General features: G+C 38.9%; 1 protein-coding gene across 1 annotated transcript in view; it reads right to left on the bottom strand.

Moving 5' to 3' along the window:
- The window catches only part of NEK6 (NIMA related kinase 6), a 128,739-nt gene that overhangs the window by 50,127 nt on the left and 50,622 nt on the right, over positions 1 to 27,990 (bottom strand). Inside the window, exons 3-5 of the mRNA XM_044664249.1 lie at positions 16,862 to 17,002; positions 13,427 to 13,489; positions 5,742 to 5,852 (exon numbers count right to left, since the gene is read on the bottom strand). Of these exons, the coding sequence (XP_044520184.1) occupies positions 5,742 to 5,852; positions 13,427 to 13,489; positions 16,862 to 17,002 (315 nt within the window). The remainder of the gene's footprint in view (positions 1 to 5,741; positions 5,853 to 13,426; positions 13,490 to 16,861; positions 17,003 to 27,990) is intronic.

Below are 27,990 nucleotides of genomic sequence, written 5' to 3' on the forward strand. Positions count from 1 at the left end.
GAATGGTGGGGGAGGGGGCAGGGAACAGCCAGTGCAGAGAGACAGACAAGAAGATTAAGGGCATGTAAAAAGGTATATGTCTCTTCATTTCCCTTTCAGTTGCCTGCAATTTTGATTCCTCAGAAATCAGGGTTTTCCAAAATTTGAAACCATATGGCATTGCCAGGAAAACATTTTTTTTTTGTTTTTTAAAGACAGGTCTATATAATTGACTATTAGAACAGACTAGATAATGAGAATGAAAAATACTTGAACACAATAACCCAGTTTTGGATAAGCCCCCAAACATAAATTACCCAGGGAAGAACTCTCTATTTAAAAAACATTCCTAGAAAAACTAGAAGAGTTTAGCAGAAATTAGGTTTAGATCAACAACTTACAGTGTATACAAAAATAAATTCAAAAGGGTTATATGACCTAAATATTAAAGATCATACCTTAAAAATTTAGAAGAAAAACAGATGCAATATCTGGGGTGAATTCTTAACCAAACAAGGGATACGTGCAACTGCAAAAGATAAACTATATAATTTCAATTATATGAAATTGAAAAGTTTTTGCAAGAATAAAATTAATGCAACTAGGATAAGAAGGGAAACAATTTTCTGGGGAAAAAATTTGTATGACCTTTGACCGTGGAAGGGCTAAACAAGATGTGATACATGATGGTAATGGAACGTTACTCTGCTTTAAAAAAAAAGACTAATATGATGACCACAGAAAGACTTGGAAAGACTTATATGAACTGATGCAATGTAAGAAGAAGCAAGGAATTACTATATACAATAATTAGAATTATGTAAATGGAAAGAACAACAATACATTCCAAATTGAATGCTGTGATCAAGTTTTACACCAAAGAAGAGATATGAGTAGATAGGTACCTCCCCCCGCTTTTTTGGAAAAGGGGATGGATGCACTATCAATATGGAATACTTAATATAATATCAGACTTTATCAATATATTAGTTTTCCTAACTTATGTTCATTTTCTCTTTTTTGTTCTTTTGTTTCTATAACAGATAGCCTTCTGAGAAGGAAGAAGGAAGAATACATTGGGAAATGTGACATAAAATTTATTTTTAAAGAATAAGTCTTGACACTAAGGATTATCATGGGATCATTAAAAACAAGGAACAATTTCTTTTTTTTTTTTAAACCCTTAACTTTCGGTGTATTGTCTCATAGGTGGAAGGGTGGGCAATGGGGGTCAAGTGACTTGCCCAGGGTCACACAGCTGGGAAGTGGCTGAGGCCGGATTTGAACCTAGGACCTCCTGTCTCTAGGCCTGACTCTCAATCCACTGAGCTACCCAGCTGCCCCAAGGAACAATTTCTTAAATACAATCCAGCCAGCAATCCTTCCTCATAGTCAGCTTGGTGGTCAATTCGTTGTCCATCCTCAGCGCCTATTCCAGATCACAGATATATGTACAGATGTACTAACTTAATGCACTAGTCATCCAGCAGGACCCAGTATAGATGACTGGTATTTATCATCTAATCCATTTTATATGCATCATTAGATTGATCTCTTCTGCATAATATTTGATCTCATTGAAGAATCCCTACAATCCCATACTGCAAGTGTTTGACTTCCATGACTCAAGATTCTGAGATTCCTCTAACCCTCATCTCCTTCCATTCTATTTCTCCTCCTATGTCTTATTCCTCCCAAAACTATTCTTCATTCTCATTGTGACTTCCAATCTCTCCATCTCTCAGGGCTTTCCCAAGCCCTCATTCCTTCCCTAGCTTCATTTATCTCCCTTCTTAGTCTTGACCTTATATCTAACCAGATCAACATTACATCATCCTCTTCTCTCAAATTCCTTGCCCTCTTGCCCTATCACTGCTCTTACCTTGTCAATCCCTGCCATAGATCATCCCCAACATTCACCTCTACTGATCCTAGTTATAGAATGTTAGATGGTGCTAGAAGAAGTCACCAACTCTGCTGACTGGATCCCTACAAAGCTGTTATCTTATCTCAACTGAGCTACAGCATCACAATGCTTGTACTCTTCAGTAACTGATTTTCTGTATCAAATCAGATTGTCCACTGTAGCTATTCCAAATTTTTCTTTCTCTCTTTAAATGTTCTATATTGTCCTCTACCTTTTTCTCAGCAAAATCCCTAACCTCCTATTTTACTCAGAAAGCAGAATCACTCAACATCAGTTCCCTGCTCTCACCCACTCTACATCAGACTCTTGACATCATCTCCTATTTTCTCCTCCTCTATTCCAGTCTCTGATGAAAAGGCAGTGCATTTCAATGAAGCCAACTCCTCTACCTCTACACCTTATCCTATCTCCTTCCAATCTCTTCTGGTAGATTGTCCCTTCAATCACTTCTTTCTTCTTCAATCTTCAATCTCTCCCTTTGAGTTTGGTTTTTTCCATTACTACCTAAAAACATTCCTAGGCCTCCTCCCATCCTTAAAAAAACTTAATTTGGCCTTTCAATGCCCTTCCATCCATTGTCTCTCCTCTTTTATAGCCAAACTCTTAGAATAGCTTCCTTGTACTTGCGGTCTTCATTTCTTTCCTCTCCTTCACTTTTTAACCCTTTGCAATTTGCTTCTGATCCCATCATTCAACTAAAATTCCTTCAAAGTTATCAGTGATATTTTAATTGCCAGATTTAATGATCTTTTCTCAATTCTCATCTTTTGGTTCTCTCTGAAGCATCTGACAACATTGACTACCTTTTCTTCTTGGATACTCTTTCCTCTCTGGGTTTTTATGACATTGATCTTTCTTGGTTCTCCTCCTCCTTGTCTGGCTATTACTTCTCAGTCTCCTTTGACTGATCATCATCCATTTCTTGCCCTCTATTCCCCAGGGCTCTGTTCTAAGACCTATTCTCTACTCTCTGACCAGAGGTTAAGCTTTTCAGTATCATAGACCTCTAGGGCAATCTGGTGAATCCTATGTATCCATTCTCAGAATATTCTTTTAAATACATATGACTACAAAGGAAACTAATTATACTGAAATACAACTTGGGTAGGAGCAGCTAGGTAGCACACTGGATAGAGAAACACACCCTGAGTTGGCAGGACCTGGGTTCAAATCTAGCCTCAGACACTTCCTATTAGCTCTATGACCATGGGCAAGTCACTTAACCTGAACTGCCTAGCCCTTGTTACTCTTTTGTATTAGAATTGATACTAAGTGTAAGTTAAGTTTTGCAAGGATTTGCAAGAAGCCATGCCTTGCAAAACTTAACTTACATAAGATAAAAGGTAAGGGTTAAAAAAAAAGAAATACAATCATAAAATATTTTTTAAAAACAAGTTTACAAGCACTCATGCTAAGAACCCCTGCTCTAGATTTACATGGGAACCTTGATTTGACTACAAGTTGCAAGAAAAGGGAAAGGATATGATCACAAACACTAGAAAATTCTTGGTGTTGGTTTATATCATATCAGTCAAACTGCTTCCAAGTTGGGAAAGCAGTTAACCCAAGGGCATGGCCACAGCTGGGCTACTTGTGTGGTCATTTACAGCTTCTACCATCTGTATCCCTGAGCACCCATGCCTTTTGTGCCATAAAACAAAAAATGCTCCCCTGCTACCACCAAGCTCTGGTAATGACAAAGAAGTACTTTAACAGAGTGAAGGAGAAGACAATTAGCCTCTTTAATCTAAAGTGCTCATGCCCAGACATTTGTGTTAGTAAGGTTCCAGGAAACTGGCACTTGGGAAACTGTAAGACACTCTTCAAACATCTCAGCCAAGATGTCCAGTGGCGACTACATAACAACAGCTGTTTCCCTCACTAACGCACTGAAGAGAGTTCAGTTGAAACTGGTCAGGAAAGAAAGAAGGCAGAGCAGGCCCAAACTCTGAGGAATAAAAACACCAAAGTGCCTGAAGGATGGTGAGTTTTATGTGGTTTCCACTAGGCCAGTGCCTCACACCCTCAACCAGAGGAAAAAGGCATTGTTCTCTGGGAAAGTAAGGACTGTCAAAGGACCCATTATTCTTCTTGAATCTTTCTTACTATGACTGTATTCGAAATTCCTGCCAGGTTTGATCCTGGGCAACAAGAAGGGCCAAGTTGTTGAAGTAGGAATGCTGGGAACCTCTGAAGGAAGAGTAACCATTCCATCTTATAACAGAGAAAGAGAAGAAAGTCAAGTATGTTCGATTTGTGTTCTGGATTTGGAAATAGTCCATTTCAAAGAGTTCAGAGAAAAGACAAGGTAGAATCTCATGGCCTTAAATTCTTCAGAAAAGGTTGGCCCAACAGGGAAGGGAAGTTCTCAAATAAGACATTCTGATGACACACAGATAGAAAAGATTCTGATGAGGAAGAAACTAAAAGTGAATTAGTTGTCTAGAGACAGAAGTAGAAGCCCAGTGAACTTACCCACAAATGAGTTGATTAAAAAATAAAGTCATGTGGGGAACAAAAAAGCAAGGCTGAAAAACTGAGGATAAATATAAAACAGTATGGCCAGGAGCTCTGAAACTCAGCATAAACTGGCAGGCTAACAAGAAAATGTGAAGGACCCTTAACTAGGTTTTTGCCTGCTCTTCAAACTTTGATGATTCTTTGATATTGACTCTGCTGTGAGGGTTATTTAGCAATTAATTAAGTATTAGTGTTGGACCTAACAGGAAGGGCTGGAGGATTCCAAGATGGAATGAAGGAGCAGGAAGTGGGGCTTGTGTTCTGAGAGAGACTCCATTAGTGGTTGGCACAAACTGTTGCTAACCCTGGGAGATCTCAGAGTTCGGGAAAAAGTGCATCCAGATTCCCTGGGATCCTGAGAAGTAAAGGCTTTCAGCAAGTGGACAACAGACCTGCAGAGCAGCACCAAGTGGGGAAGTGATTTGTGATCTGGTGGACAGAATTGCAAACTCACTCTCCCTACCTGGGTACCTTGGATCACCTGGTGGAGTTGGCTCTTGGCATCCTGTGACCATCCTTGGATTATCGTGAGACCCCAATTAAAAGCCACCCTCAGGCCCTTTAGCTGAGTTGACCAATCCTGGCTGGAACCAGGTTTGAAGGAGCTTTCCCTGTGACTTCAGTACTGCTTCCTTTGGACCCTACCTGGCTTAGGTCAATAGGATAGTGTAGTTAAGTCCTTCCCTGCCCCCTGTGGTTTGCCCTTAGTGTAGAATCCCCTATCCCATCCTTTATTTAGTTACCCTCAATTAAACTGTATAAACTTACCTTTTTGCCTGTTGGTTCCATAGCCTAAGAGAGCTGAGTGATTGTTGGGCCAACTGCCATTCCTGTGTCAGTTAACAGCTTGGCAGTAAACCCTGGTTTCCCTATCCTGGTTGGTCCTGTCTCTCCTTCAACCCAGTGTGAACCCACAAACCATTTAGGGTACATTTTAATAATAATTTATTTAATTATTATATATAATAATTTAACATAATATAATTTAATAAAATAATAATAATTTAATAATAATAACATTTCTGGTGCCTCACCATTATAACTCACAACTGATTCTAATCTGAACCCTCTAGCCTCTGACCCTTGTGATGAGTACCCCATTTCTCTGGGATGCAACCCCTATTTTTTTGTTTTGTTTTGTTTTTAGCACAACCATCCTAGATTTCTGGTCCCTTTGTGCTGCCTGAATCATGAAGCCTCAGCTCACACCATGCTAAATTTCCTCCTCTGAACCCTCACCATGGTACACCCTGCTACTCAAGAAAGGGGACTATACCTATATGTTCTATCTTGCTTCAGTTCAGAGGCAGCTTACCTTAATCATCTGAGAGAGATCGCCTGCATCAGCCAGCTCCAGGACAATGTTCAGCTCACTCTCTTCAATGAAAGAATCCAAATACTTAATGATATTTGGGTGGTTCAGTTGCTACAAAGAAAAAAAATGATAAACAGCAAAAGATGAGGGGCACATTGTGTCAGGGGATGGAGCTTCAGAATCCACTGAAGACAGAGCTCCTAACATGGGGACCCTTGGAGTCTTGGATAAAAGATATTTCCCTAGTCCAGGAAAGTAGACACCCGTTTAATCCTAAATTCATGCCCTCATCATCAATCATCTGGACTTTTGTAATCACTTGCTATCTGATTCCTCCTCTCCAGTCAATTCTCTTCACAGTAGCAAAAATTCTCTTTTAAAGGCACATGTCTAGCCATATATTTCTCCTGCTCAAGAATCCTCAGAGGCTCCTTTCTACCTCTGGAATAAAATACAAACTTTTCATTTTGGCATCCAAACATCTTCAAAATCTAATCCCAAACTACCTTTCCAGACTTACTTCACACATCATTTCCCTTTACATTGGTTGTACTTTTTTTTTTTTTTTTGTGTTCTGGCCAAAGAGGCTCTAAACTTGGCATTCCATCTTCTGCCTGAATGACTTTGCAGAATGTTCCAAAGCCCTGGAATGCATCCCCTCCTCACCTCTGTCTTTTCTTTAGTTTCCTTCAAGCCTCAGTTAGGGGTTCCCTCCTGTGAAAAGCTTTTCATGATGACTGCCTGAATTGTTAGTGCTCTCATACTCAACATGTCCAAATCAGAACTCATTTTCTTTCCCCTCAAACCTAAGGCTCTTTTGAAGTTTCCTATTGCTGTTAGGGGTAAGGCACTTACACTTATCTGGCTTCCTTCTTCAGCGACATCCTCACTTCATCATTCTTATTCATCCCATATATATAATCAGGTGCCAAATAATGCCATTTCTACCTCCACAACACTTCTGGCGACTATTTGGTCCCTGTTCTTTTACTCACACAGCTATTCATCTTAGCTTAGTCCTTCATCACTTCATGCTTGGACTACTGCAACAGCTTCCTAACTGTCCTCTCTGCCTCAAGTTTCTCCTCATTCCAATCTAGCTTTCATACAGCTAACCAATGATTTCTCTAAAGTCTCTATCTGACCATATTACCTCTTATTTAATAAATCCCAGTGTCTCCTCATTTTCTCTAGGAACAATATAAACTCTTCTGTTGGTCATTTAAATGACTGGCCTCTTTTTATCTTTCAAGACTTCTTAGATGCATTTGGGAGTCTAGACAAACAAGCCTACTTGCTTTTCCTCATACATAATCCTCCATCTCCCATTTCTATGGTTTTAGATGATATCCTTCATGCTAGAATATTCTTCCTTCTCACCTCCCACTCTCAGAATCCCCGGCTTCCTTCAAGACTCAGTTTATGAGGTATTTCTTGGTCATTCCAACTATTAATGTCTGCCCCGTTAAGAGTCACTTTGTATCTACTCTGTGCATAACCTATATAAGGTAGATGCTGACTCTCTCATTAAAATGTAAGCTTCTTCAGGGTAGGGACTACTTTTGCTTTTTCTTTGTATCTCTAAAACTTAGCACACAGTAAGTGCTTAAAAGCTTAATGTATGACTGAAGTCGGAATGAATTGGTGGAAGAACTGAGTCCCAAGTTCCAATCTAATTTTAGAGGATAAATTTTATTTATTAATTCCCAACTTAGCAAAACAAACATCCAAACAGACAACTATAAATAAAAATTATCATACATAAAGCCTTAAAAACTCTAGTATTTGTAGTCTGTCAAAAATATATACAGTAGGGGGCAGCTAGGTAGCTCAGTGGATTGAGATCCAGGCCTAGAGACAGGAGGTCCTAGGTTCAAATCTGGTCTCAGACACTTCCCAGCTGTGTGACTCTGGGCAAGTCACTTAAACCTGTTTGCCTCAGTTTCCTCATATGTCAAATGAATTGGAGAAGGAAATAGCAAACCACTCTAGTATCTCTGCCAAGAAAACCCCAAATGAGTTCACAGAGTTGGATGTGACTGACAAAACAACCAAACATCAAATATGCATTGACTGTGATGCCATAAAAACAACACAATAATGGCCACAACAAAATTATCTAGTATCTGAGGACAGATTTGAATAAAAGAAAATGAATCTTTCTGACTCTAAGCCCAGCAACTCTATCTACTGTGTTGCCTAGCTGCTTCTAATGTATTTATTACTGTTCTGATTTGTTTTTGTTTTTTTTTTTCATTACTTAGCCTGTCTTTGAATAGAAATTCAGTGCTTTCCACCCCAAGTATATCAAGTTAACTCTTTGATAAGAGAGGCCAGAGACAAGTATTATGGAGGGAAGCACAAGAACAAACCTTGCCAGTAATTTATCTCCTAATCTTGGAAATTTTTTTTTGCAATTTACCACCTAATCTTGGCAATATTTAGAAACTTGAGCCCCCATTCTCCATACTCTTTTGGAGATAATCTCCCACCAATCTGTCCTTACTCCCCACTCCAACTCCTACTCCACCCTACTGCATTACATCATACCATTAATAAGACCAGAGAAAGTTACTGTCTGAAAAAGGTTTTAGATAGACTAGCCAGTGTGTAAAGGGAGCCCCTTCCCCCCAGGGTCATGAACTTTCTTCTTGTCCAACTCATCCCATTAGCGTGGCTGGAATGCTCCAAACAGAGGTCACAGGTTAAGATCCCTAGGAACATGACCCAGAACTAAGGGTTACTGGTCTGGGGCAGAGAGACTTTGGTTCCTGAGATGTGACAGACCAGTTCGGAGAGACAGGAAGTGATGTGGAAAAAAGGGCTATAAAAGAAAAGACTGTAGAGGAGATTGAGTCTTTGGTGTGAGTTTTCTGGGATTGATTCATCTACTCCATTCAGCGTTGGAGGCTCCAGCAGAAGACACCTTCGTGGGTTGGTAAGACTCTTGCTCCAAATTGACTACCAGGCTTCCACATAGAGACTGGAACCTTGTTGGGGAATGAGCTGAAATTCTATGGACCAGACTTTAGAGTGGTAGACTAGGAAATAAATTTCATACTTCCTTCTTTCCTTATACTATATTTATATTAAACTAAATTGTTAAAAGCAACTCTCATCCTCATGACTTAAGAGTTAATTTTATAAATGGCAACCACAACAATTTTTTTACTAATATTATTTAACAAAACCAATGCCTAACTATTACATGTAGCATTTTAATTATTACATATTACATTTATTTTCATTATTACACCAGTCTAATCCACTCATTTGATGGATGTTGAATGTAAGGCCCAAAGAGGTGCTATATCTGACCAAGGAAGAAAGCTAATTAATGGCAAAGACTGGAAGTCTTCACTTCCAGAACAACAATCTTCCTCCTGTTCCACTGGGTCTCTATGGTTGGCTTACCCAGGACCTAGGTGTGTGCTCTTTTCCCCCTGAGAATGTAAGCTCCATGAAGGCAGGTACCATTTCATCCTAAAACTTTTTATCTCTTCCAGTCACTTAATAAAGGTTTGTCCAACTGAAATGAGTTTGAATGGAATTAAAATACATTGAATTGAATGGAATTGACTTTGTATAAGATCTTTCAGGGCCCCAGGTCTTCTGACTCCAAATCCAGGGCTTTTCCCACTGTACTCCAACTGCCTAAATTGGCTAATTTATAAAATGAAGGGGGTTAGATTACATAATCTTCAATGCCTCTTTCGGTTATATCATTTTGCATTCTAACTTCTAACATCAATGAATCTCCTAGCTCTTACATGCTAAGCCTGTTCTAGCTCTGAGATTCTAAGACACACTGCCAATTACAGATCAATCAGAAATTAATGCAGTATATCTCCAGAATAATCATCTAATTTAGTAGGAGCATAGACTTCAATTTACACAAAACTTTTCAGGAACCCATCTATTGCCTACAAAAAAGCCAGGTAGCAACACTGACATTCCTTTGGCATGGGACTATCCCTGCACATCCCCTCGATGTCCTTGGGTTATTTAGACATAGCTGTAACAACCACCAGTATGGGAGCTATCAATTAAAGAGAGAGATGAGTTGCAGGTATTGATTTGACAAGTTATTAGCTTCCACGCAGCAAGGAAAGCGAGAGCCTACTGCTGACACTGACAGAACTATGGAAACTGGTTTCTCCAACTCCTCCCTTGTCTCCCAACAAGACCTTGAACAACTCTGCCCTCCGGCTCCTTAGGGGCCGGGCTCACACCTGCATCCAGTTATCTGAAATGCTGACCAGCACAATGAAAAGGGGCTTCCCAAGTTGACACTGAAAACTTGCCTCCCTTCTCAGTGATTGGCTCAGCTCCTCAGCAGCCAATTCTCTCCATTGCCAGGAAGATCTGTCATAGTTTGTTGTGTCATTCACAGAAGGACCAATATACATTTGAAAGAAATGCCCTATAGGCAGCATTAACAAAGATATCCCTCTGTGATTTGGCAATACATTTGATTTGTCCAACTGGTTTCTTAGACTACACAAAGCTCCAGCTGCTGGGAGAAAACAGTGGGAAGAACATGGAACTCAGATTCATAAGGCTTGGATTCAAATTCTCCCTCTAACTAGCTGTATAACCCCAACCAAATGACTATACACCTCTCTGAGCCTCGGTTTCCTCATCTAAAAAATTGGAAAAATAATACTTGCCCTGCCAACCTTGGAGGTTTCCTATCTGGAAAAACTTTTGAAAATCATAATGTGACAAAGAAACGAGACCCTTGGGCAACATTTTATTTTTTCAACATGAATAATAATAAGTGCAAGGATTTTAGAAATATCATCACCAGTCATTTCCAGAATGATACAATAGAAAGAAATCTGTATTTGGAATGAGAGGACTTGGTTTGAATATCAGATTACCACTCACTATCTCTGTGACTGAGCAAATAACTTAATCTTGCTAGTTTTCAGTTTCTTTATCTGTAAAATAAAGGGGTTGGACTAAATTGCATCTGAGGTTCCTTTCAGCTCCAAAAATATGATCTTGTGATTCTTTTAGCATAGGGCTGTCACCAAGAGATAGGGTATATATGTAGAATAATAGAAAGCACAGTGGCCTTAGAATCAGAAGAACTGGGTCCAAAGTTCCAGGATTCCTATTTATTACTTTATGACTCCAGGCAAGGGGCAGCCTCTAAGACTCAATTTCCTCATCTGTAAGATGAAGATGATAAATACTTACACTATTTACCTCAAAGGGTTGTGAGAAAAATAGTCTACTTACTCTAAAAATAGACTGGAAAAAACCCTCTAAAAGTGCTACATAAAAGTGAACTCTCATTACTATTATCTTGGAAAGCATGAAAGAATAAGCAGAGAATATCAGAACTGAAAGAGACCTGAGAGATCATAGAGTCTAATTACCACCACCACTCATTTATGGAAGAGAAAAGAAGGGGAATCAGTGGTTTGCTCAGAACTAGACCTAGAATTGGGAGATTTTTTGGGGGGTATCATATAGAATAACCACAGAACTCCAGTTTTCAGTCTGCAAAAGCCAGATCCTTTCCCTCTTTCCCTTCTGTTGTTTTATTTCTTCTCCCCCTCTTAGTCCTAGGTTATCCAGGCTAGCTTTGCCAAACTTCTGGTCAATTAACATGCTGTATCTCCTCATGGAAGTTGAGGAGGAAGGAAAAGAAAAACAAAAACAAAACAAAAACAAACCCTACTGAATATTCAAATATCTGTGTGCAGCCACAATGGAAAATAAATAAATAAGACAGGGAGAGAGTGCCTCAATCACACATCTAAGCCCTGCTTCGAGCCATGAGCAGCCAAACCCTGCCCTTAGGCCTAAGCAGAGCCAAACATACATTTTTGATGTTCTCTGGGAAGGAATGTTTCAGAGCCAAAGCACCTGTCACATTGCAGGCAGGACCCAAGAGGGAGAAGAAAATAAATCCATATGTATAAGGCAGGAATGGAGGCTGGACTAGAACTAGGAAGGGTTTGGTTTTATGTTGACATTGTTATTTTATTTATTTATTTTTTTAGGAAGAGGCTGAAAGAGATAGCACAGGGTAGTGGAATGAAACCTAGATAGAGTCAGAGAATTTGGGCTTGAATTCCAAATTCTGCCAATTACTAGCTGTGAGACCCAAGGCAAGTCACCCAGTCTCTCTGGGGATTAGTTTATCTATCTAGAAAATGAAAGGGTTGGTTGGATGATTTCTAAGGTCCTTTTCAGCTTGAGAGCCAAGAAATTTGAGAACAGGCTCTTCTGATCATCAACTGCTCTAGAGGAAAAAATAAAAAAGAAATAAGGGACTATTTTGCCCTCACAATATAGATTGAATGATGCCTAAACCATAATAGTGCCACAGAAAAAGCCAAAGAATTTTTTAAATCATGGAACCTTTGAGCTGGAAGGAACCACAAAGAACATGTAGTACAAGCCCTGCCTAAGCATGAATCCCAACCCCAACCACCCAAACACTCACCCTGCTTCAATTTAAAGACCAGGGAACTAACTGCCTTACAAAATAGTTCAATCCACTTTAGGATCACTCTGGTTATTAAGAAGTGAGTTGTAGGAGGTTTTCTCCTACGTGCTGAGCCCCAAATCTACCTTCTATAGCATGTCTATCCCCAGAATTTATGATGTAACCTTACATAGATCACTTCAGTGTCTTAATTTCATTTCCTTACACTACCTCAAAGCATTGCTGCAGCATTCCACTAAAGGAGTCAGCATGCTCCAGTAAAGAAATTCTTTGCCTTAGAGTCCTAGATTCAAATCCCACCCTTGATTTTACCTCTCTATGTTGGTTTGTCTTTTGTTTCTGAAGAAGACCAGTGACATCATGGGTGATGTCTTGACTTAAACTGGATTTAAGTGAGGCAGAGTTTATACAAAGTCATCAGGTTCTCTCTCAATTCCAGTCATTGAAGTCTGGCAGCAAAACAAAAGTCAGGATGCCTGGCAATGGGGCAATGGCCCACGATGCAGCGGATGACCTTGGCATCTTCAATGTCTGACCAAGTTCTAAACACTGCACAGTGCCTGTTTCAGCCACCTTTAAGGCCTTTGGAACAAACTGTTCTGATCTTCCCATTCCATGAGGGGAAGCCTTCATATGCTTGGGATAGACTTCCCTCTAATTCACCAACCATCAGCCTGGTTTAGCCTGTCTGCCAAGATGGTTCTACCAGAATGTGGCAACTGTACATGCTACCACTTCCCCTGTCTGTGTGTAGACAAATCACCTAACTTCCCTGGGCTTCCTTTTCAATTCCTATAAAATGAGAAGGTTGGACCACATGGCTCCGGGTATACAACCCTATGAAATGTGAGTTGTTGCTATTATTGATTTTTTTCCCTTTAAGGTCCAATTGGGTACCACTGCCTCCATTTTTCTGATCCCTTAATTAATAGGATTATTATTTTTATAACTATGAAACCTTCCAAGAGTTTCTTTCTCTGAGCAAAAGTTTCTTCTGCTGATAAAATGTGGATGATATTTGTATTTCATACCACACAGGGCCACTCTGAGGATAAAATGTGCTAATTCATGGATGTGGATTTGCTCTGGACTTGTGGAGTACTATTATAAATGTCAGCTCAAATATGTCAGACACAAGCTCATCTGGGAGGAACACAGGCTTGGGGACATTCCCAGGGATAAATTAGAATATCCTAACACTTTGCATAAAAATTCTTACCTTTAAGAGGTCAATCTCTTTAATGCAGTCCTGTCTGGCTTTGGCATCCATCATTTCAAATATCTTTAAAAGAGACATAAAACACCTATTTTAGAAACCAAAGAGAATAACAGCAAATATAAAAGATCATAGGTGGGTAGCACTAGGAATGTCCAGGGCTCAAAGTTCACAAAGCGCTTTTTATCCCCTACTGAGGCAGTGTGCTAGAGTGGATAGGGGGTTTCAAAGCTGAGAAGACCTGGGTTCAAGTTCTGACTCTGACAATTCTGGCAGTGAGAGTTCAGACAAACCTAGTGAACTCTTGAAAATTATAAATTCCAGAGAAGGTACCAATCTGCACTGACAGAAGAAGTTTTCTCATCTGGGAAGTCTCTATATTAATGAAATTACAAATCTAGTCCCTATCCCTTCATCCCTGTGAGGTAGGTAGTAAAAGTAATTTTATTCCTGGTTTACAGATTAGTAAACTGAGGTGAGGGCAGCTAGATGGCTCAGTGGATAGAGCACTGGGACCTGGAGTCAGGAAAACTTCAATTCAAATTCAGCCTCAGACACTGAAATCCAGGACAAATCACTTAACCTCTGCGTTAATCCATTGGAAAAGGAAATGGCAAAGCATTCCAGTATTTTTGCCAAGAAAACTCCTTGGACAGTATAGTCCACAGGGTCAGAAAGAGTTGGACGTGACTGAATAGCAACCACAAACTAAGGTGAATCAGTGAGTCAAATTTGTCATAGGAGGCACTTAACAATACATGAGAAATGACACTCTTGATTCTCAGTTCAGAGCTTTTTCTCATGAAAAAACAGCAGTAGCAGCTTATGTTAACAAAGCATCAAGTATAATGGAGAATGTCATATTGGAGTCCTTGCCCAAGTTCATATAGCTTGAAAGTGGCTTAGGAATGTCCAGGGCTCAAACCCAGTTATTTTTACCTCAAAACCAAGACCATTTTAACTACCCTGGGCTGCCTGTCAAAAAATATTTTCCAAAGATACTGATGCTATTTATAGGTAACAATAAAAGTTCACAATTCCTTCGATCCAGACCTCAACATGCATTTCATCATACTAAAGAATGAAAAGGATATCAGGCATTATATGTCAGTCAGTTCAGTTTGGTCATGTCTAATTCTTCACAACCCATTTTGGGGATTTCTTGGCAGAGAACTGAAGTGGTTTTCCACTTCCTTCACCAGCTCATTTTACAGATGAGGAAACTGAGGCAAACTGTGACTTGCCCAGTCACACAGCTATTAAGTGTCTGAAGCCCAATTAGTTCAAATTGAGTTCACAGGAAGATGAGTTTTCTGACTCTGGGCCCAGTGCTCTATCTACTGTGCCACCTAGCTGTCCATTATACATAGGTATTATTAACAAATCTGTCATCAAATTTACAACTGAAACACCAAAGTCATCCATGACATGTTATTTAAAAAGCATCAGACTATGGGATTTTTGCCCATTTGGTTCAAAATGCCCTTTTTCTTTCCTAGGCCCAGTTCATAGAATTTAGATAGATATGAAAGGGATCTCAGAACAGAGAATGTTAGACTATGTGATGTTTAGAACTGGAAAGAGCCTCAATATTCAGCACAAGTACACAGAAGGGTAGAGCCCTTCCACACCTTACTGATCACCTCTCCAGGCAAACACCCTTTCTCTAATGGACACCAATAGAGAGGAAGTGACTTGTCTCCTGACTCCCATTCCAGTGGTCTTTTATCTCCATCATGTGCTTCTGCATGAGTTTTTAATTAGCAGAGTAATAAGCATTAATATTTATTCCATAACTCTGTATAAGCAAATCTGAAGATTGTAGAAGCTCTGCTGAAGGATTAAAGGGAGATTTTGTTAAACAAAATGATGTTTAAACATGCCACATGTGCAGTTTATCAGTGAGTTTATCATTTCTTACTCATGGTTTATATATGTATGTCTGAAATGTACAGAGAAGGATTTCTGTTTTCTAAAGGGGAGCAAGAAAATTATTTTATATAATGATGATGATGATGATGATGATATCTAACATTTATGTAGTATTTTAAGGTTGGCAAAATGCTTTATAAGCATTATCTCATTTTATCCTTTCAACAATCCTGGGAAGTAGGTGCTTTTTGTTATCCCCATTTTTATAGATGAGACTGAGACAGAATTTCAATGACTTGTCCAGGATGACCCTGCTAGTATCTGAAGCCAAATTTATTTAGGGTCTTCCTAATGTTATCCAGCACTCTATTTACTATGCCTCCATTTTACTTAAATTTATTCTTTGGCCTGTGGTTTACTAAAGAGAAAACAAATCTTGAATTAAAACTGCTCTAAAGTTCCATCTAAATCAAACACGGCAGTCTTAATATTACTTCTTTTATTGTACAATCATTTTCAGTCAAGTCCAATTCTTCATGCCCACATTTGAGGTTTTTGTGGCAAGGATGTTGGAATGGTTTGCCATTTCCTTCCTCTGTTCATTTAACAGATGAGGAAACTGAGGCAGATTAAGTGATTTGCCCAAAGTCACACAACCAGTAAGTATCACAGCCAGTATTTGAACTCACTCCAGGCCAGGCACTGTATCCATTGTGCCATCTACTTGCCCATTATTCCTTCTAGTATAAACATTAAAGGCTCTGAATGGCTATCTTTCTATGTTCTAGACTTTCCCAGCTCTCAAGCTGTAGGTAACATTTTGTTCCAAGGTACCCTTCAGGTCTAACATTCTATTTTATGTTCTAAAGTTCCTTTCAGATACAAGAGTTTGTAATTCTACCTCACATCCCCATATCTTTTCTCTTGTTATAAAGTACTAGACTGAAAGAAGTTACCCTAGGGAAGTAGGTTTTATTTCCTCCTATTCACAATTACACTTTACTTTCTATGTGCTAGCACCATATATTCTAAGATCCCATCCAGGTATAACATTCTACATTCTCTGTGTAACCAATCTGCATTGTAAGGTTTCCTCCTTAGTTTTGACAGTTACACAATTCAGAGCAAGTAGATGATGAAAGTTTGAACTCAAAGTGAAAATTTAAATAATTTCCTTTGTAACAATTGTGGAGAAAGTAAGGAAGACAACAATCTCTGGAATTACCAATTACCAAGGTTGCCTCTAATGGTAGGAAAATTCAGGGAATAATGGAATCTCAGGGTTAGACCTCAGAGATTACCTTATCCACCTCCAATGCCATTTAGAAACTCTCCCTTACTGCCTCCCTGACAGGTAGTAATCAAGCTGCTAATTGAATAATTTCAATGACAGGGAACTCATTACTGTCCAAATTGGCACATTTCAAAGTCGGGAGGTTCTTCACCTACACAAATATACCCAGAACAATATTTAAGGAGAAATGTATCTTTTTTTTTGGCATGACATGTTCACACTCAGGACACAGCGGACAGGAGGAAAGAAGCAACCATCCTAAAAATGTTTACCTGGACTTTCTTCAGAGCAACAGTTTTCCTGTCCAAGAGACAAGTTGCTTTGTAAACTTCACTGAACTGTCCTCGGCCTATCTTCTTCTCTATCTGGAAGTCAGCTAAGGTACAGCGATAGGGAAACGTAGTCAAGTGTCTCTGTTTGAGAAAGGGGGAAAAAAAAGGAACGAGAGTGAGCCAGTCTGACGAGAGATTTTCAGCTCCATCATAGCAGGCAACCATTCTGTCTGTGTGATTCATTCGCTCAGGACAAGGCCAAGGTCAATCCCCATGTGAGCCAGTGAACTAACAGGTGTGGACCCTTGGTCAAGAAAAAAAGGCTGAAAGAGGTTGGGGGAGGGAAAAGGAGGGATACAGTGGGGAAAATAACCATAGGAACAGAATATATAGGGTGAGGAACCACATTTCATCTGATCCTCACAATGGCTGTATGAAGTAGGTAGCGTGGCTCTTGTCTGGCTCAAATATTCCCTGTTCTGTGTACTGATGTTCTGCATTCCAAGATCTCTACCAGCTGCAACATTGTTCTCTGGTTCATGGAATCAGAGGGATTTAGAGTGGGAAAAGGAACCTCAGTGGCTATCTAATCAAATCCACACCTGAAAAAGAATCCCTTCACAACATATCCAGCAACAGGGTATCCAGCCTTTGCTGGGAGACTTCCAAAGAAAGAGTAATACCTACTTTCTAAAGTAATCCATTTCACATATGGCTAGTTATAATGTTTAGGAAATTTTTTCTCATCTCAGAACTAAATTTGCCTCAACTCCCACCCAGTGCTCCTAAAGCTGTCCTTGGGAGCCAAACAGAAATCTAATCTCTTCCAAAGGACAGCTCTTCAAAAACTTGAAAACAATATTTATTCCTCCCTCTCCAAATCTTTTTTTTTCTAGGCCAAACAATCTCCAGATCCTGTGAATATTTGTAATAACAGGAAACTCATTACTGTCTAAGTAGGCACATTTCAATATTTGGAGAAAGTTCTTTATCCACATAGGTATGTACAACTATATACATTGTTTGTATTTATACAGCATTTTAAGGTTTGTACAATGGTTTTACAAATATCAACTCATTTCATCCTCACCACAACCCAGGAAGGGAGATATTATAATTAAATTCTCATTTTGCAGATGAGGAAACCAAAGCAGATAAAAGTTAGATGCCTTGCCCAGGATCACACAGCTACAGCTAGTTAAGCAACTGAGGCCACACCTGAACCCAGGTTCAACTGTCTATCCACTGCTCCCTGTTTTGAAACCCTTTACAATTCTGGACTACTCAATTTATCATCAGAGAACTTTATAAAATGTAGCGATCTGACCAGGGCAGCCAAGACAAGTCACTACACCTCTCAATGCAGCCCAAGGTCAAGTTCCTTTGTTGGCTGCCATATCACAATGTTGACTCATACTGAATTCATGAGACACTAAAAATTGCCAGACTTTTTTCCAGGCAAACTGCAGCCTAACTTTATGCTTATAAAGAGCTGATTTTCTGAACCCCAATGTAAGAATTAACATTGATCTGTATTAAATTTCTTATTCGATTCAGCACATCATTTTAGCTTGTTGAGATCTTTTTGGCTTCTGATTCTTGTCTTCTCCCTGTTGATCATCACTTCCAGCTCAATGTCACCTAGAAATTTGATATGCATGCCATCTAATCCTTTATCCAAGTCGCTGATCAAAATGCTAAACAGCAAAAAGACAAGCATTGATTCCCGAGATACTGGACAAGAGAACTCCTTCCATTTGACAATGAACAATTAATAACCACTCTAGCCATTCAACCAATTCAGCAGACTCTTCAGTCAACTATCTTTTGGCTCTACATTTCCATATCTTATCCACAAGAAGAGCACAAGGGAATTTGTCAAATAGTTTATTAAAGTTTAGGCAAACATGTCTAAGGGTCTAAATTCAATATAATTCAACAAATATTTGTTCAATAAATAATTATAATGTGCAAAGCACTAGGAATACAAAGACAAAATGGATAATGTTCCTATCCTTGAGGAACTGGCATGTTACTGACCCTATCAGTCTAGTCATTCTTGCCCCAAGAAAGGAAATGATGTTATTCTTATATGACCTATCTTGAAACCACACTGGCTTTTTGTTAGCACAGCTTCCTTTTCTACATGCTCATTAACCATCCCTTTGATAATCTAGTCTAGTATTTTGCCAAGAATCAAAGTTAAGCTCACTAGTACATAGTTTTAAAATTATATTCTCTTCTCTTTTTTTCAAAATTGAGGTGGTATTTCCCCTTCTCTGGTGATGTTTCAACTCTTTCATTTTCCATCATTCAGTGATAGTGGTCAGGCAATTACAGCAGCCATTTCTTTCAGTAAGCTGCGATGTTACTCACCTGAGCCTGATAACCTGTACTCATCTGGTGCTCTTAGTATCTCTTTCTATTTCTCTTGGACTTCAAATCATTAATTTCGTTTTGTCCAAAGATCAGTCTTATTGGAAAAGAAAATAAGCAAAAATACCCAAAGAGCTAAAAAACTGCCTTCTATCCAGTCATTAATTATCACTGTTAAATCTACCCTGAGCAATAATCTTATCCTCTCTCTTTTGTTCAAATATATATTTTTAAAACCTCAGAACCCCTTTTTTGTGCTTAGTTTTTCTTTCTAGCCTTAGTTCACCTTGAGTTTTGGCATTCCTGATACTGTTATTGTAAAGTCATTACATGGTTTTGAATTTGCCCTTTGTTGCCTTTCTTTGTTTCTATGTTTTACACACATCTTTTTAAAATCTAAGTTGGTCAATAAGTTACTTGTACAACTAGCTGCACTGGTCTCTTTAAGCATCCCCCTGCCCTTTATATAAGAATTACTTCTTTGTATCTTCAAAATTTCATTCTTAAGTTTTCTCATTTATTTGTACTGTCTTTTTTGGAGAATTTTAGTCCATGAGATCATACCTTTCTTTCTCTGAACCTTTAGAAATCTGCTCTTTCAAAATAGAGGATATAGTTCAGACTACATTTAGTTTTCTTCTCCTTTGACACAAATTTCACAGTGTAATGGTCACTTCCCTCAAGGTTCCCATAATTTCTACTTAAGCAACCAGTGCCTCTTTACAGATGAGAATCAAGCTTAGAAAAGAAATTTTCCCTCGTTGCTTCCTTATCATTTAAAAAAAAAACATTCTGTGCTTCTACATTCTATGATTCTATTATTCTTAGAAAATTCTAATTGGCAGCCCTGCAAAGGAAGACAAAACTATTATTCCAAATTCTAGAGTTCTAGGATACAGGAAAATTATCATTATAATAGACAGAAATGCTCACGCATACCATTCCCCCCAGAATTCCTTGCTCCTAGCCCTTTCCATAAAAAAAGGTTTCTGTTGACCCACTTCCAAGATATGTCCACATATTAGCTCTTTGTGTGATTCTCTAAGTGGATGTTCAAAGTCTAAATACAACCAGAAAAGAATGCACCCTGATGGGATCTGCATACAGATAATTATCAATTCCAGCCAAGGCAAAAATGTCACTGTGTCAGAGAATTCTGTCAGAATGTTGTAATGAAGGGAGGCATGGAGTTGTGAATTTAACTTCAGGCCATCGTTTTCTTCATAAGCTCTCTCAGCTGAAGTGCCCACGAAGAGCATCTTCAAATAAAGTGACACTCCTGGTAATTATTTTCAAGACTTCAAAGTCAAGGTTAGCTCAACTTTTATCTTTCGGGGAGAGAGAGAAAGAATCATCTTCCTAAGCATCACTGATTACACAGCTCCACAAAATTGATTTTTATAATTCATGGCAGGAGGCCCAAGATTAGAATTTTAACTGACACAGAGCTTTATAGAACCGGGTTAACTTAAAATTGGCATTTATATGGAAAGGTTAGTGCAGAGAAATTAGGAAATTACTTAGGTCTCGAATTTCTCTTTCAAGCTTAATGGCACAGACTGTTTTGTTGACTTCCTCAAAGGCAGGATGTCATAGTAGATAAACTGCTAAATTTGGAGTCAGCAAGAGCCAGATTCAAATTCTACCTCCAGATATTAGCTGTGTGGCTCTGGGCAATTCATTTAATCACTCTCAGATAATAATGCTTCCAGTACTTATTTCACACAGCTGTCCTGAGGCTCCATCTTAACAGCATTAATAATAGACGTAAAAGTCAGTTATTGCTCTCCTTTCTCTAACTTAGAATACCCCTTTGTACTTTTCTTACATACTAATTAAGTTTAATTCTGCATTATAGCAATCTATATTTTCACATAGCGATTTAAGGTTTACAAATCACCTTATAATTTCTGCAAGGATATTATAGAAGATTTGGGAGGTATATACCCTTATATCCTTTAAAGCTCAGGACTATGTTTTGATTAAATTCTCTATCTTCTTTAGTACATACCTAGCAAAGGATTTACAGCAGCCCTTAAAGATAATCTTATCTAATTTTCTGATTTTATTTTACTGATGGAGATTTTATTGGTGGAGAAATTGAAGTCTAGGGATTTACAATGTTTTATCCAAGGTCACACAGAGCCAAGATGTGAGCCCAGGTCCTCTGACCTCCAAATCAAATAGTCTTTCCATTAAACTGTGCTCTCTTACAATAGTAAGTGCTTAAAAAACAGTAAGTGAATAGGCAAACATCCACCTGAACAAAGACAGGAATGGAAATTTACTACCACTTATGGCTTGTTAGCTTTGGATGGATTGTTAGCTTTGGAATGACAAAGACCTGAGTTAAAATTCAGACTCAAATATTTACTATTTGTGTGAATTCTCAGCCTCAAATGAAATAATACACGTAAAGTCCTAGCTATGTGACCCTGGGTAAGTCACTTAACTCCCACTGCCTAGCACTTACCACTCTTCTGGTATGGATTCTAAGAAAAGATAAGGGTTTAAAAATAATGATAACAACAACAATAATACATACAAAGTGCTTTACCAATCTTAAGGCACCATATAAATGCTAGTTGTCATCATGCCATTTATTATTATACTGCCCTATAGTTCAGTTGATATGTTAGACTAGATAACATTTGGGATTCCTTTTCAAAATTAGGGATTTTATGACTTTAAAAGTACACAAGAGTTGAAATCTTTCATGTTTCTTCAAGTTTGAGTATTGCCAAGATCACATAGCAATGAGTGGCAAAGCTGGGATTTGAAACTAGGTCTTCTGAAATCCAGGACAATGATCTTTCCACTTGTTGTTCAGTCATATTCAACTCTTTGTGACCCCATTTGAGGTTTTCCTGAAAAAAATACTGGAGGGGTTTGCCATTTCCTTTTCCTGCTCATTTTACAGATAAGAAACTGAAGCAAACAGGGTTAGGTGACTTGTCTCAGGGTCACACAGCTAGTGTCTCCAGCTGGATTTGAACTCAGGATGATAAGTCTTCCAAACTCCAGACCCAGCACTCAATCCATTGCTCCACCAGGCTGCCTATCTTTCTACTAGAGTACATTATATCTTAGAATAATTTGCCCATCACGAGAGGATATCCCCCCCCACCCTCTCCTGCCAAGTCTTCAACTTTTTTACCCCTTTATATTTTTTCAATTAACAAGTATTTATTTTCTCTCCTCTCCCAATTAAAAACAAAAACCTTGCAACAAATATATGTAATCAAACAAAACAGATTCCCATATTGTCCACATCCAAAAAAATGTGTCTTGCTTTGCATCCTGAATTTGTGACGTCTATTGGGAAGGGAGCAGCACAGATCATCATCAGCCTGTGGAATCACCCACTGGTCATTCTACTGGTCAGAGGTCTTAAAACACAATGTGGTTAACCACCTGCCAAGGCTGTTAGTGAAAGAATTCTTGTTCAACTAAGGGTTGGGCTAGATGCCCTTTAAGGTTTCCTGTTCTAGGACTTCTGACTTATTCAGTTATAAAGTAAGGGCAAAACCAGAATTCAAACCTATTCAGTAATACTCAATAGCTTCTTAATACAGAATGTATTCATGCACTCTAGGAGAAAACAGATATGGTATGGATTTAAAGTTATTAGCTTGTGGTCTAGAGGCAAGTCACTTTATTGGGCCCATGTTCAAAGATTGACACCTCCAAATCTCATGTAATCCTATAGATGTTATTCTGTATTACTTTCCTAATGTTATCCTATTTTTTTAAACTCTTACTTTCCATCTTGGAATCAATATTCAGCCTTGATTCCAGGGCAGAAGAGTGGCAGGGTCTAGGCAAGTATAGTTGTGACTTGCCCAGAGTCACACAGTTAGGAAGTATCTGAGGCCAAATTTGAACCCAGGACCTTTTCTGTCTCTCAGTCTACTGAGCCACTTAGCTACTTCCTGTTGTCCCATTCTAAAAACATGCTTCATCTACCCTAAAACCTCAGCTTAGTATCCAGACACTGTATGTGTTGAATGGTTCGCAGTAGAATGTGTCCAAATTCTGCTGTCTGGGTGACCTTGGGCAAGTTATCCTCTCTAGACCTCCACTTCCTCATCTGTAAAATGAAAGAGTTAGACTTAATGACCTCTAAGGTCCCTTTACAGCCCTTTATCTGTGCTATGGTCCTCTGATCTAAAATGATCCACAACCCACACAACTGAGTAACACTGTCAGTCCATCAGTGGATTCATGTTTCCAGATGTTCTAGTACCATTAGAGTTAGAACTCCAAGGGGCATCAGAGAACCTCTTATAGAAGAGGGAACAAAAGTCCCAGAGACATGACAGACCTGTCCAAAGCAGTCCCAGGACCCAAGTCCAAGTCCTCTGACTCTATTTTTGACTACCCCACATTGCCCATAAACTAATAATTAAGGAATTATATAGAGCTATCTGGTATAGGGTTTAAGACTTAATGATTTCCATTATCAGCAAGCAGCCAACCCTACACCAAAACCCTTTCTGGAGTTAACCCCAGGAAGTTTCTAGACACTTCAGAGGCTGACACATTCTGGAACCCTCTAAGACTACAGATGCACATTTACATATGCAATGGCCCAGAGTCACATTACTTATCTCAACAAATCTGAGTAAAATGAAGCAATTCTGCCTCATAACAGGCAAGGAAAGGTGGAGGAATGTAATATTCAGAATAAGATATAGAAAACAGAAACCCCTATCAAGCATCAACTCTTACGAACCCTCCATGATCCATTAGAATAGAATGTGCCAATTCTCAAATTAACCACAGATTTTAAAAACCAATCTACCGGGGCAGCTGGGTAGCTCAGTGGATTGAGAGCCAGGCCTAGAGACGGGAGGTCCTAGGTTCAAATCCGGCCTCAGACATTCCCAGCTGTGTGACCCTGGGCAAGTCACTTGACCCCCATTGCCTACCCTTACCACTCTTCCACCTATAAGTCAGTACACAGAAGTTAAGGGTTTAAAAATAAATAAATAAATAAACAAACAAACAAATAAAAAAACAAAACAATCTACCTGCATGAACAATAGGAGAGGCTTTAAAGTTGAAAATCACCCTAAAACAAGAGAACACAAGGATTTTAAGTGTGCTTACAACTCAGAATGTTAAAATATAGAAATATGATTTTTTTGTAAAGAAAAGGATCCTGGAATACATAAAAGGTGGTAAGAGTAGAAGGGAAAAAAGCTCATCTCTCCCCTATTCAATTCTGACTAGAGCATTTGGGAAGAAAGAAGGCAGTAAAGTCATGTAACTGGATTGAAAGAAGAGGTAGTTTTCTGCAGTTAACATCCTTCATGCAAAACTGATTTATCCACTTTAAAAGGAAGAGCATCCTCCAATGGTGCTCAGGTCTTTCACAAAGTTTCTAATATAGAGTGTATGTATGGCATTGCCTTAGGAGGTGTGATAGGATCAATACCTATCATTTAGGTTAGGCAATTTTTTTCTTCCTTAAAGGACTTAATTAATTCAAGGGACCTTGAGGCCTTTGACACAGCTTCCTGGTGACCTTGATACAAAAAGCTAGCAAATAAGAAGTCACTGCCAGTTCCTCCCTCAGGCTTCAGAAGGACCAACATGGTTACCACAGAGGCAGGGAAGCTGTGCTCCACTGAATCAATGCTACATGCTTGCTGAATATTTCTTTCTCTGCTAAGGCTAAGTAGACTTTTATTAACTGCCAAATAGTCTATGAGGGTCTCACTTTGTTTCAGGTTCAAACCTGGACCTTCCTGAGAAAGGCCTGGCTACCAGAGAGAGAGCTGAGGAGTGGAGTAAAGAAATTAGTGAAAGAGGAGGGTACAAGATCTGACTAGACTGGAATAGCTGGAAAGATTTAAGGGTGCGCAGATCTCATGCTCAATTTCTCCTTTGAATGGTTTCCCTTCTTGGTAAGCCAAGAAGCAACAGCTGGAGGCAACATGCTCCTTTCAGTTCTCCAGTAGCCACAGCTGGGCCCAACTGGGCCCAAGACAGATATCAATTTGTAATGTAATCCCATCACAATTTTCAAGAGTGCTTGTGACTCTGCTTATTACTGTTAAGAATTATATTCAGAATTTAGAGAAGTCAGAACGATGGATTTACATTTTTACACAAAGCTAGAAATTTCTCTGAAACTCCATATACTTGCAAATCCAAATTATGGACCTCTCTTCCCCTCACAAAATTAGCTGTTTACTCAGTGATATTCAGCCAACCAAACATCTTTCCTTAGAGATCTCAAGTGGCTAAATAGGAAAGGAGGACCACTGTGCCCTCTAATATCCAACTCTGACAAATGCCCTTTTAATATCTAATGGAGAATGAGAGCAGAGAATTCTGAAGCCTGGAGTACCCTTTTCCCAGAACATATTGGGAAGTGTTTGTTTCAAAGACATTTGCTAAACATTGAACCTGGAGTTATAGGACCCAAGTCTCAATTCTATACTCAAACTTCAAAGCATGGGAAAAGCAACCTTTACATTTGAGTTGAGAAGGAAGAACTTTTTAACATTTATAGCTCTGCGACAGTGAAATAGGCTGATTCAATGGATGTGTTCCAGCAGGGGGGGAAAGTCACTCTTTCTTCCCTCAGGCTTCTGACCAGAAGACCAATATGGTGAACAAGGAGGCTACATCCTAGAATGAAGCTACAGAAAGAGTTCTGGCACTGGGATAAGATTGTATTAGATGACTTCTGACAATCCTTTCAGCTCTGCCATTCTATGTTTTATGCTCTAATTGTCTACAATCTAAGGATCCCTTCCAATTCTAACATTCTATGTGCAATTTTCTAACAGTCTGGGTTCTAAAGTCCCTTTCAGTTATAACTTTATTTGTTCTAAGGTCTACTCTAGCATTAGCATTCTATGACTCCTCTGGGCAGATTAAAGCCAGACTCTGGGGATCCTCTTCTTTGGCCTTAGGGTGAGAAAAGGACACAAGGATTCCCCATCATCTTGCACTGCTAAAAATCCTATTCTTGGGTTTGGACTAAAGACACAAGCACCTGGTGCTAGAGTGGATTCATCAGAGTAAAAAAATTTTGACTCATGATAATCTGTAGTTATGAATAAATACCTTTTTAGGTTTAGAAGGAGCATAACATTAAATTTTAAAAGAAAATAATATACTCGCCCAATTAGTTTTCTGAAATCTCATTAAAAAATTTAGCCTGACTAAGTCAGACTTCTGACCTGAATTTTAATTATCTTTACGCTGGCTGGAGATCTTTCTTCCTTGATATTTGCAATGCATCATTAATCTTAAGGCAACTGTTTCTCTGATTTTAAAATGCATATTTCATCAGAATGACATTTACTGTAAACTAATTTCACCTTCAAAGACATATGACATTTTATAGAGGGGGAATCCTTAACAGATTACAAAGTCTTATCTTTGTAAATGTACTCCCCCACACACTATTTTCTGCTCAGATCAACTTTACAAACATCAGTTGCCCCTGTTATTATTGGACTTTGGGGTTTGCAAAGCACTTTTCTCATAACAACATAATAGGGTAGCTTCTCTAGGAATTAACACCCTCATTTTACAGAGGTAGAAACTGAGGCTCAGAAAGCTAAAGGAATTCCTCCGTGGCCGTATGACTAGTAAATGTCACAGTAGGGACTTGGAATCATTTCTTCTGGCTCATTCCAATATTCATGCTTTTTGTACTATATGAAGCTGCCTCTTGATTTGTCAAAAATCAAATTTCTTGAAATTCTGACCAACTAATTTCCTGAGCACTAATTTCCCTGAGTATCTCATGAAGGCAGAATGTTATAGTGAAAAGAGCACTCCCAAATTCAAATGACAAACTACTTACCCACAGCACCAATATGAATATCATCTTCCCTAATTCATCAATACTCTGTGTAATGTTCAAAGCCTGGCACTACCCATTATTAGTTGAATGACCTCAAGCATATTAATGTAAAGGGACTCAGTTTCCTCATCTGCAAAATGAGGTAGCCGAACTAGTTGATTTCTAATGTTATTTGTTCTAAGATACCTCCTGCTTCTAACAAGCTATGTTCTATGATCCCTTCTAGTTCTAACATTCTATGACTTCATGATGCCTCATTTTTTAATTTGTTTTTTAAACAGTGAGGCTTTATACAAGTCAGAAAACAAACATGTGACCATCTTCATCTCCGATTCCTACCCTGAATTGCCCCCAGGAAAAAAAATGCCCTGCTCTCAGAACTCATTACTAAACTCTGGACAGATGCTGGCAGGCCTGGAGAAATTTTCACCCAATAATAGCCACATGGAGAAGCACAGCAGCTCAGAGTCTGGGTAACAGGCGAACACAGAGTAATAGTTACTAATTACACTTAACTATGGCATTACCGATTTTAACATGTGCTACAAGATGCCACAAATGTATCTGTGGCAGCAGAACACTTCCTCATCTTGTTCATGAAATAATTACAGGGGCTCTCTCCTGCCAAATGAGGCAGTAATTAACCCTAATTGCTCAAAATGCAACTGGCTAATTCTAGGAGATTAATCAAGGGGATTCAATTATTATTGAATGACTTAATATGACAAATTGGTACATTACCGGAGGAGGCACCATTTGCAGAGAATGCAGGAAAACCACCAGAGTAGTCAGTGAGCAGGAGACTACCCAAGAGGTGTCCAAGAGAATCACACCTTTCTTGAGTTCCAGTTACCTAGCTTCCTCTTTGAAAATAAGCCTCCTTTCCCACCTTCCATCAGCAAGAAGCTGGAAGGCTGAGGAT

This window comes from Gracilinanus agilis, chromosome 2, assembly GCF_016433145.1.
Source record: "Gracilinanus agilis isolate LMUSP501 chromosome 2, AgileGrace, whole genome shotgun sequence".
Lineage (NCBI taxonomy): Eukaryota > Metazoa > Chordata > Mammalia > Didelphimorphia > Didelphidae > Gracilinanus > Gracilinanus agilis.